This window comes from Tursiops truncatus, chromosome 4 (assembly GCF_011762595.2).
Source record: "Tursiops truncatus isolate mTurTru1 chromosome 4, mTurTru1.mat.Y, whole genome shotgun sequence".
NCBI lineage: Eukaryota > Metazoa > Chordata > Mammalia > Artiodactyla > Delphinidae > Tursiops > Tursiops truncatus.
Window position 1 is genome coordinate 95,134,966 of NC_047037.1, and position 12,152 is coordinate 95,147,117.

At 39.7% G+C, this 12,152-nt stretch overlaps 1 protein-coding gene across 2 annotated transcripts in view; it reads right to left on the reverse strand.

Moving 5' to 3' along the window:
- CEP97 (centrosomal protein 97) overlaps positions 1–9,645 on the reverse strand; it is a 28,432-nt gene extending 18,787 nt beyond the window's left edge. For both annotated transcript variants that reach the window (XM_004313249.4, XM_004313248.4), the window contains exons 1-6: positions 9,534–9,645; positions 6,988–7,130; positions 6,074–6,232; positions 5,068–5,169; positions 2,718–2,831; positions 1,998–2,164 (exon numbers count right to left, since the gene is read on the reverse strand). In XM_004313249.4, coding sequence (XP_004313297.1) covers positions 1,998–2,164; positions 2,718–2,831; positions 5,068–5,169; positions 6,074–6,232; positions 6,988–7,130; positions 9,534–9,576 — 728 coding nt within the window. In that variant the 5' untranslated portion in view covers positions 9,577–9,645. The remainder of the gene's footprint in view (positions 1–1,997; positions 2,165–2,717; positions 2,832–5,067; positions 5,170–6,073; positions 6,233–6,987; positions 7,131–9,533) is intronic.
- Positions 9,646–12,152: the final 2,507 nt, after the last annotated feature.

The window sequence follows — 12,152 nt, forward strand, 5'->3', positions numbered from 1 at the left end:
TATGATGAGAGTGGGGCAAAGGAGATCTCTGGAGTGCTGGTTTTGTTCTAGTCTTATTTTCAGTGATGATTATATGGGTATTTTTAAATAGTACGTTTGAACTATTTCTGAATTATATGATACTGTGCAATTTTTTTTTAATGTGGGGGGGAAAAGAATCTGTCTGAGAAAGGGTTGCTATTATGCTACACTCCCACCTCTTCCTTCCTCCCATACTTTAGTGTAGAATAACCCCACAGAGAGAGAGAGGCTACCCAAGTAAAAGTCCACTCTTCCCTACCTCCTGAAGAATCTGAAATTAAACAACTACAAAACATTATAGAGAAAGTTCCAAAAAAATACAAATTCACCTTAAAGTCACTTGGATTAAAACCATTTCCACAGTATAGAAACATAGCCTTTGCATTATTATTCATCTATTCAACAGATATCTTCTGCTTTTTAACACTAGCTTTAGTTTCTACAAAACTCTTCAATCCCCAGTCCCTATCCTTAAGTAATAATGACAATTATCACTCATTAAGCATCTACTGTCTGACCAGTATTATGTTATATCCATTATCTTTAGTTCTCATAGCATCCTTGAAAGCTAGGTAGTTTTAGCCACATTTTACAGATGAGAAAACTAAGGCTCAGAGAAGTTATGGAACTTGTCCAGGCCACACTGTTAATGGGCGGCAGGGAAAGATGTGAAGTTTTCTCTTGTCTCTCCTGACCAGGTCTCATTCTCTTCCCAGGTCTCTCTTTATACCAAACCCTTACCTCTGCCCATCTCACCATGCTGCTGCCACATATGAAAATGTTGCCAGTCCTACTCCCACAGAGAAATCTGATAACGTCTTTCTTTCTATTAAAGGAAGATCCAGAGAAGATAATCCAAGTAAACCCATATTCTAGCTTTAGAATTACCCACAGTTTGAAATAAAATAAGGTGTCTGAATACACAGCAACACTCACTGCAGGAAAAAGGAAAAGCCACACTTTTTTGTAGGCAAACCAGAGCTGACATATGTCCTGCACCCTACACCAGCACCACCACTATGTAGCTCCTGGTTGCCATTCCTCACTGCCCCACACCCTATACAGCAACTAGATGCAAGAGAGGGAGAAAGAAAAGGAAAACCCTGTCAGTAATCTACCATTCCTTCTCCCATCGGGAAACCCCTCAAGCGACTTTCAATCTGTAGAACAGGACAAAAACAGCGAGGAAGAATGTATGTGTTGAGTCCATGAATGCAGGTGTGTATGCAGTGAAAGGAAGAAGAGAAATGAGGCAGAGTGAAGAGAATTAAGTCATCCTGATTCTCACTATCCTCTCTAAATCCACCCCTTCTTGTCCACAACCTAGTTCCTTACCTCCCCTGAAGCTCTGATTCTACTGATCATGTGCCAGCGTCCAGAAGACCCCATCATGCAGGGGTCCCAGCTCCAAGCTGCAAAAACCATCAAAGATCTAGAGAAGGGGGAGTTCCCACTTCTGCTGTTTCACAGGTAGAAGGTGAGGACCAATCAGCATGTCTGCTACCAGTTCCAAATTGGAACTCTGCACGCATTTTCCCAAGGTCACTGCTATTAAGAGTAGTTGGGTACTAAGGTATTATTAATACTGCCTTTACAATATGATGGATAGAAGCTTTTGTGGGATTGATCTGAAATCCTACACAGCATCTATAACACGGTTTCTATGTAGAAATGCTCCAAGCCCCAAACAATCGATTAACAAAAGGATTTTTAGAAATCAATTTGTTGTATGTTGGGCAAGAAGTTAAACTCACTAGCCCCAACCTCTAAGGTTGATATTTATTTCTTATCTTTTTTTAGAAAGGATAAAAAATCCTAAATGAACAGCACAGAGTCTGCTATATGATGGTACAAATGATCTTAATTTCTAAATGCACATTTCAAGAAATATTCAGTTTATTAATCTGTAGTAAGCTAGAAATGGGCTTTTCAGTTAACTTCCATAATAAGTGTGATGTTAAAGAGGTCACGTTCACCTTTCCTTCTGCGAAATCACATATCCATCTAGGACTCTGAGGTTTAAGCACCAGCTGACGATGTATGGCCGATAGTCGAACCCTGGAATGGAAGGTGTTGCCATCACACAAGGATTGTTCATGATCGACAACTGTTCCAATTCAGTTAAGGATGCCAGAAAAGAGATCTGGAACAAAGGACAGCTTTGTTGAATGAAATGGACTACTCAGTGTCAAGCGCAGGGCTTCCACTGATTACACATCTTTGGCAGTTTGAGAATGTAACAATTTCCCTCTTGTTTTGAAAAGTGACAAGTAACACTCTTATATTATCCACTGACTTCCAAAATTCCAACAATATGGCCATCTGTCCTTGCTGCACAAAGTCCCTTAGAAAGCACTGTTTCCTAGCAAAGAGAACCCTATTTTGAAAATATAACAGCAGCCAGAAAAAGGTGCAGAGTGTGCCTTATTAACCCTGTTAATGTACATGTCCCTCTACCAACAATTACTTCCCAATGGAGTGATAAGTACAGCACTGCAAATGAAATTAAGCCTTAATAACCCACTGACATTAAGTAAAAGTAGAAAGAAAAATAATGGTCTTCTAGAGCCAAGTGTTTCATCCTGATAGCAGTTTCTTCCAAGATGCTCACAGTCTAAAGTGAGCTCACAACCCTTTCCTGCATCTCTCCTGACCTTCCAGCTTCCCAGATCCCATAAGATACCCTCAAATTTTACCTCATTTAAGTCCCGGATTTCATTTTCTGCCAAAGAAAGTATAGCAAGACATCTGGGTAGATAAGCAGGTGCCATTCTAAGAGAGGTGATGATATTTCCATGTAAAAGTAGGGTCTTGAAAGTAAAAAGAAAATGCATTACAAATGAAAAGATTACAAATAAATTGGTCTATTTTGATAAAACCAAAATGGTGTGCACAAACATAAAGTGATCTGTTTTATTATACTTCTCATCACACACAAATCAAAGACTGCTAATGCTGGAAGGGTCCTACGTGGTCTTCTGGTCCAACTCTCCTTTTTCACATCCACATTCTAAGCTCAAGAAAGTTTAAAGACTTGTCCAAGAACATATGCTTAGTGTAGGCATGTTGTGAGATTTAAGTTATTAAAACTTGAGCAATTTCCAACATACGTGTTCATTTCCTTTTAAAACATCAAAACAGAGGGTGAGAAAAGTGAAAGAAAACATTCATTAAAACAATCAGGTATAAAGCAAATTTTCCAAGAGAGAGAGATAACCCACAACCCATAATTTGCAATTATATTCTCTTGGTAACTTAAAGCTTGAGGAAGGCTGAATGTGCTTAGAGATGGTGCTGACTCAAATTAAGTCAGCAACAATGAAGAATAAAGCGAATACTCCCAACACCCAGGATTTTTTTTTTTTTTTTTTTGGCTGCGTTGGGTCTTCATTGCTGCATGTGGGCTTTCTCTAGTTGCAGCGAGCGGGGGCTACTTTTCGTTGCGGTGCACAGGCTTCTCATGACGGTGGCTTCTCTTGTTGCAGAGCACGGGCTCCAGGCACGCGGGCTTCAGTAGTTGTGGCTCTCGGGCTCTAGAGCGCAGGCTCAGTAGTTGTGGCACAGGGTTTAGTTGCTCCGAGGCATGTGGGATCTTCCTGGACCAGGGATCAAACCCATGTCCCCTACACTGGCAGGTAGATTCTTAACCACTGCGCCACCAGGGAAGTCCCAACACCCAGGATTCTGATAAGGTAATCATGCCTCCATTCCAGAAAAAAAAAAGTTCAATCATTTTTAGTTCATTTGAATTCTCTTAGTATCTGGCTACATCAAATTGCTTAGAATAATTGTTGCTAAAAATGATTTCTGCTAACAATATAGTGAAATTTGAGCTAATAATACTGTTTCTAAGGTTAATGAATTCATCTGATGCTAATAATATCCAATGGAGGAAAAATATGGAAAAAGCCTACACATGTTGAAGCTGTGGTGCCAACTGTTACTTATTTCAGCAGTCCCCAACCTTTTGGCACCAGGGACCAGTTTTGTGGAAGACAATTTTTCCACAGACCGGGGCGGGGGCGGGGTGGGGGTGTGGGGGGATGGTTTGGGGATGATTCAAGCGCATTACATTTATTACACACTTTATTTCTGTTATTATTATGTTGGATTATATAATGAAATAATTATACAACTCACCATAATGCAGAATCAGGAGCCCTGAGCTTGTTTTCACTTGCCATTCACTGATAGGGTTTTGATATGAGTCCACAAGCAATTGATTTATTATGGTCTCTGTGCAGTCAAACCTCTCTGCTAATGATAATCTGTATTTGCAGCTGCTCCCCAGTGCTAGCATCACTGCCTCAGCTCCACCTCAGATCATCAGGCATTAGATTCTCACAAGGAGCGTGCAACCTAGACCCCTCGCCTGAGCAGTTCACAGTAGGGTTCGCGCTCCTATGAGGATCTCATGCCACTGCTGATCTGTCAGGAGGCGGAGCTCAGGTGGTAATGCAAACAATGGGGAGCAGCTGTAAATACAGATGAAGCTTTGCTCACTCGCCTGCCGCTCACCTCCTGCTATGCAGCCCATTCCTAATGGCCCAGGGTTTGGGGACCCCTGACTTATTTGATTACATTCCCCTCTATAAAAAGTGCTACAGGCCACAGATTTTTTAAATTAAAGTGAAGTTAATTTTGATAATTTAGTAATATCTATTACTAAAAAAATAGCAATCTTGAGTGTCAAAAAACAAAGTAAAGTTCAGGAATGTTTACTCTCAAGCCCACCAACATGTTATGTACTATATAACTGAAGCTGCTAACGTTGGCTGATTGGGCATGAAGGGAATTTCATCATGTTTGTTGGATGGTAAATAAGAATTAACCTTAACTACAACAACCAGTTTTAGTTAAAGTAAATCAATTATAGAAATTAACAATAAAAAGTTCCATACTTAATTTCTGGTACTCTAATAGAATTTTTATCATAATGAACACTATCTGTTCTTCATAACAGCAGGCTGATTTTAGATCAATTAGGTTATTTTCTCTTGGTATTTTAGTATAAAATTTCAGAAATGACATAGAAAACACATTTACCTTCAGTGATGCCAATTTAGATAGATCACCTATCTGGGGTATGTTATTGTCTGATAAATCGAGGTGTTGAAGAGCTGTGCAGCTATTGATTTGTTCCATGGCCTATTACAAGAAAAGGATCACATTATTTCACGCACATGAAATCAAAAAATGAAATTCTTCCCTATTTCCTGTAGCTGAGCCTCTTGCCTCCTCTGCCCATTATCAGAAGCAGAGGAGCAGGGCTTAGCAAGAGAAAAAAGAGGCAGTGCCAACAGAATCTGGCATACTGCTATATGGCTAGTTTCTACCTTCATTATTTCTCTAAGAGTAGAGTCAGATATTTATAGCTTAAAGAAACTTTTAGTGATGACATGTGACAGTTGGTATAACATAGACTTTACAATTTAACAATGGAGCCAAACTGCCTGGATTCAAATCCTAGCTCTGCAACTTCCTGACTGTGTGACCTTGGGCAAGTTACTCAACTTCTCTGTACTTCAGTTTCCTCATCTATATAATAAGCATAAAGACTGTACCTACCTTATTGGCTGTCATGAGATTGAATAAGTTAAAATTGTTAAGGTGGTTAGAATAGTACTTAGCATACATTACATACTCAATAGAAGTCAGTTATCATCATTTAATCCAGTTCCCTTACCTAGCATATCAAAAAATAAGACACAGAAATATTTATTAACTTACCCCAAATTATAGAGCTACTAAGTGGTGGAAGCAGGACTAGAAGCCAGATCTCCTGACTTTTAAAACATTATATTCTCCACTGTACCATTAAACATGTACATAAAACTTAATTCAGCATGAATTTTCAAAATGAGATTTTTTTTTTTCAGTTTATGTTAACTGAAATTATCTCTGGGGAATGGGAGTGGATACTTTCACTTTTTATTCTATTTTTTTCTATACTGCTTAAATTTCTTTTTCACAGCAAATACTTTTGTGAAGTAAAAAAAAAAAACCTAATTACTTAAAAAAAAAAAAAGAAAGAAAAAAAGAAACAATTCACCTTGAGATTATTTCCTGCCAAATTCAGCCATTCCAAATGTACTAGTTCCTTTAGGCCTTCCACATAGCCAATGCTATTATGAGGCAAATTTAATACCCGGAGTTGGGTCAGTTTGGCCACACCCATCATCCGCACCAGCCGATTGTTAGCCACTGACAACTGTGGAAAGAAAACATACCATTATTCTTAGGAGTAAAATATAAATATTACTTTCACATTAGGGTGGTTAAAAAGATTTATTTATATGGCCCAACATTCCCAAATATACAAACCCAATTTGTACTTTTCACATATATTGTCTAAAAATTCTGCAGTGCAACTATTAGTTGTTGTTGTCATTCCTAAGCAGTGGAAAATACAGATAAAGCTGAGCAATCAGACCTCCTCCAACTACTAAAAGAAAACATCTTTAACACAGCAACTACTTGAGAATGTAAACTCCACAATAACAGAGTCCTTTCACTATCTCCATCAAAATCTAGAACAGTACCAGACACATAAGGGCCCAATAAACATTTGTTGAAGGAATGAACTAATCAACTCTTTACCCCCACCATGAAATAAAAGGTTATCTTAACAACACAATATTTTGCCAACATAAAATGTTTTCTTTTTTAACAAGTGCTCTTTTTTCTAGTCTACTCTAAAGGCAGCAAAAATGTGTTCATCTTCAGTAGAAATTTAAAAAGCATCACTTAATAATCATCATGTAAAAATTAATTTTTTAAATTTTTTCTTAAATTATTTTATTCATTTATTAAATAAATTTATTTGTTATTAAAAGTTCTAAAAATTTAAGGCAACATTTACTGCTTTCTAGGCTTGCAGAGTTACTTTTTGTTATCTTACTCTTTTATTTTGTATAATAATAAACTGGTCTTATATAACTATTTCCCCCACATAGCAATACCTACCTGTATTAAACGTTTGCATTTCTCAAGATTTTCCAATTTAATAATCTGATTTTTATCCAGAATCAAAGTATGAATATCAACTTCATAGGGTAAGTTTGGACTTAATTTCTGTAGCCCCTGTCCTGACCAATTGACCACTGATCCTTGAAAAGAGAAGGGAAACTGTTAGAAAACACAACTACAACAGCTGAGCATAGGGATAAAATTATACTCATAAAATCTTATACATTTAGAGTTAGAAAACACTAGAGCATAATAAACATCAAGCTTTAAAAACTAAAGCAATCAATTTCTAAGTGACTACTGATTGAAATTATTCATTTTCCTTTAGAAATATCAAATTATACCTAGATTTGTGATATTCTACTCAAGTTTCTTTTCTTTCTTTTTTTAAATTAATTAATTAATTTATTTATTTATTTTTGCTGTGTTGGTCTTCGTTGCTGCACGTGGGCTTTCTCTAGTTGCGGTGCGCAGGCTTCTCATTGCAGTGGCTTCTCTTGTTGCAGAGCACAGGCTCTAGGGCGCCCGGGCTTCAGTAGTTGTGATTCGCAGGCTCTGTAGTTGTAGCTTGCAGGCTCTAGAGTGCAGGCTCAGTAGTTGTGGCGCATAGGGCTTAGTTGCTCCATGGCATGTGGCATCTCCCTAGCCCAGGGCTCAAACCCAAGTCCCCTGCATTGGTAGGCAGGTTCTTAACCACTGTGCCACTACGGAAGTCCATCTACTCAAGTTTCTTTGATATAATACTTTGGAATTCTTCACATTTAAATATAAACTATTACTTCAATATTTTGTGCCTAAGTAATGACAGTATTTTTTAAATGTAACTAATCTTTTGATAGAGACCAATGTGCTTATAATATCAGTATATCATAAAGTGCCCAAACTATTTTGAAAATCAAAGTATAGTTAATTTATCTACAAAATGGAAATAATATACCTAATTCATTAAATTGATGTGGGGATGAAAAGAGAAACCATATGAACAGCACTTAGTCCCATTCCTGGCACACAGAATTCAATAAAGTAATTTGGTATGTTTAACAGACGTTCAAATCCTGGCTCCACTAAGCTAATCACTGTGGTATCTTGGGCAAGTTATTGATCTCTTTTGGGCTCACTTTTCTACTCTGTAAGATGGGAATGATAATAATACCTGCCTTATAATGTTGTTCTACAAAGAAAATGAGATAATTTAAAAAAAAAGGCACTCAGAACATAGTCTTGCTCATATAAAAAGTGCTTGTATAAATGTTAACTATTATTATCAGTACATTGCCATGGTGGGCTGGGGAGGTGGAGTTTAAGAGCTACAGATAGATTTGTGATATCTATCACAAATAGATAGATTGTGCAGGGGGCGGGCCAGAGAAACTGCCAATTTCATATTTCTACCCAGATTAAGATTACTGCGGGAAATAATTATGCGAAATTCCTCTCCTGAAGGGTTTCAACCAACGTTTTTCCATTGTCTAATGGCTTCTAGCATTTGGGGCGGGGAGAGGGGGTCATTCGATTCTGAGAATTTGGTGAAAGATATATACCGTCCCAGGAAAATGCATAGCCTTTGCACACAATTCAAAGGGATCGAGAGACCTCTTAGACTCTCCCTTCTAGATAATGAGCCCCAGATCTAAGCGGTGGAGACGAGCATTCACCTTCAGCCCTGACCCTGACCCAGAGCCTCCGAACTGTAACCAAAACAAAGGAGCTCCGCTCACACGGCACCTACAAAAGCACCCACGCCGCGCGTTCCGCTGGGCAGAGACCAAGCTATATCTCAGGACCCGGTCTGCAGAAAAAGGCATGGAGAACTGTGGGCTCTGGATAACCCCCAGATTTTATCACGGCCACCGGACACTTCCAAGAAAGGGTCCAACGTCAATCTCTATCTATCTATATCTAGATTTTTTATTTTATTTTTTTTGCGGTCAGCGGGCCTCTCACTGTTGTGGCCTCTCCCGTTGCGGAGCACAGGCTCCAGACGCGCAGGCTCAGCAGCCATGGCTCACGGGCCTAACCGCTCCGCGGCATGTGGGATCTTCCCCGACCGGGGCACTAACCCGTGTCCCCTGCATCGGTAGGCGGACTCTCAACTACTGCGCCACCAGGGAAGCCCCCAACGTCAATCTAGAGAGCTGTGTTTGAGACAGGGTTTTCTTGAACTTTCTAGGAATCCACGGGAAAGGGGGAGATTCTGCAGTTTTCACTTGGGCACCCAGAACTCAAAGTAAACATCCAAGAAAGATTACCGCGGCGGCCAGAAACCCACCGCCCAGGCATCCTCAGGAGCGCGGGGGCAGCGCGAAGGTCTCTTGGGGCTTGTAGTCCCCCGCTTGGCCCTCGCTGCGACGCCGGAGAGCCAGGCAGCGCCCAGGGGACTTCAACTCCCAGAGGGCAGCGCGCCTCCGCGATGCCCACAACCCCACATCAGAAGAACTGGTCCAGAACTGAACCCCTAAACCCAGTCTTCTTCTCTCCACCAGGTAACAATAATTCAGTTCTATGGAGTAAACATGGGGACCCAGGGGTGGGGATCGCCTTACCTTCTCCAACAGGCAGAGCCGCGTCGACGCGCGCCACCGCCATACTTCCCGCTTGCTAATAATACCAAGCAACCGTCCTCCGACTGCTAGGTGGAACTCGTAGTCGGGAGGAAGAAGCCAGAGACTACAGATCCCAGGATGCACGGCACCCAAACGGCCCAATTGGCTGCCTACAACTAACGATGCGAAACCCGGGTTAGAATCTGAGCCAAAGTGAGTTTGGAAACCGGGTCAACTCCCCTTGTTTGGCAGGGAAGCAGGCTATTGTTAAATGATCATTTCACTCTCTTTTCTAGGTGTTTTCGAAATTTGACACTTTTACCATCGGGGTGATTATAAAGTCACTACTCAATACAGACCGAATTTGAGGACTCATTGCTAGAGACTTCTAGCAATGGGGGCTGTCCCTTCTTTTGACAATTCTGAATAAGTGAGAGTGTTCAACTCATCTATAGGCGATTTTGTGAGTTAGTCAAAATAGATACATTTTATTTGAAAATTTAGCTTAAGCATGTTGAGATAGAAGCTTTTATACAGTATTTTTAAGTGGTTGTTCTTGAATAGTTAACAGAACTTTAGACCTGGGAGTATATTTAATAGGTATAAGCCCAGAATTTTTCCAGAGAGTATACAAAAGAAGTTTACAATACAGTGTCCAAACTCAAAAATTACACTGCCTTGCTGGAGAGGATATAGCTATATCAAAAAGCTTACACTTTTGACACAACTATTACATTCTAACTAGTGTGATTGTAGCAATGAACTCAATAAGCTTTCAGGAAATGGAGAAAGAAATAGAAACTATAATCTTCAGAGAAGACTTAAAGGAGGAAGTGAAACGGAGCTAAGGCTTAAAAGATGGGTAGACTCTAAACAGTTCAGGAGTATATAGAAGACGAAAAGACAGTACAGGCTGCAGGTGGAGGCAGGTAGTAATGAAACTAACCTGATAGCACCACACAATGTAGAGAGGGAGCTTCCAATTTCTACTGCCCACTCCTTCATTCCCTCTTATTCTGAATTCCCCTCTTTCTGAAACAGCAGTGTCCAAAATCTCTGATAATTTGTTTGAACAAAATCCCCATAACTCACGCTTCTAGGTTTCCAGGCAATTGATTCTGTGAGCATTCCCTCCTTCCTGAGTCCTCCTCCTATCTCTCTGACTACACCTGCTTTCTTTTTTTTTTTTTAACTCTGTTTCCCACTGTTTTAGTCTGAAGACAAATTTCTTAACTCTGAACAGGGAATTAAGACTAGGAATTTTTTTCTTCTAACCAAGAGACCCCTTACCTAGAAAGTACAGTCTTACTATATAGGTGTAAGAACAAAGCAAGCCTGAATTCTGTCTCCTACTAACCTTTGTTCCCTGGAACACCTGGTGAGGACTGAGGCGAGTCTCCAGCTCAGGGAGAGAGAAAGGGTTTACAGTTCTCTCCAGTTTTGCAGGGCAATGACTTGGGAGGGGGGGTACTGGATGCCCAGAAGGTACCTGAGGAGCAGAGCTACCTGCAAGTTTACATCAATAGCAGAACCAGAGTTTTGTCTGGTTTGTCTGACCTGGGATCCTGAGGAAAGGGCCAAAGGATTCTCTTCATGGGGTTAACTGAGTATAGTCATAGCTCTTAAAGAGAGTGGCCACAGATCCTGGGCACATGCCCAAGTAAGCCAGCAACCCTTTAAAATCATACCATGGAAACTTTTGTGCTTCAGATACGGCTTTTGCATCTAAAATCAAATTGCTACACTTTAACTAAATTGCTTCATTTTGTGCATATGTTAAACCCTGCACTGCACACTCTGATCAATTTCCAATCAGTCTACTAACCAACACCATGAACTTCTCAACAAGGTAGCATTTTTTGGCAGGCTTAGGCCCCACAAGAAAGACTTTCCCTCCTATCAGCACAGTGTACTTGATCTCTGCAACAGCTGATCCCCCCGACTCATCTTTCCCATCTCTAATTCATCTGCTCACTGCTACTGGCATGATCTAAGTAAAACAACACCTTTTATCATATTAATCCCCTCCTCAAAAACTTCCCTCTTGAAATTCAACTTTCCAGGGCAACCATAATCTGGCCTCACCCTACTTCCCACTAGTTTTCACTTGGCGCTTTTGATTGAGGGAATGACAAAATGATACTTGTGTTTTAGAAAGGTTAAACTGCTCATGAAACAAGGATGAATTGAAAAGCAGAATAGTGGCAGGAAGGAGACTGTTGTAATAGGGAATGGTAACCTTTAACAAACAGAGCAGTTTCAGGAGAGTATTATGTACAAGTTTAGGTAACATGAAGTTAAGTGACTAGGTAGACAGAAAACTGGAACAACAGTTTGGATAGTGCAATTTATCTTGACAAAATAAAGGAGTTTTTCTAATTAGGATGACATCTTATGTTTGAAAGAAGTAAATATAATAATAACTTTGAAGTTTTAAAGTTTTAAAACTAAGAAGTTACTGATCTAAAGAATTTTGACACTAAAGATTTTGAAAATGTGCCTTATTTTTACAATAAAAGTATTTTACATGATTTTTTTGTGATTTATATGAAGGTTTAGGTGTACAAAATCAAAAGTTTTCTTCTCTGGTTAGTATTCATTGGTAGACTTTTATGGTCC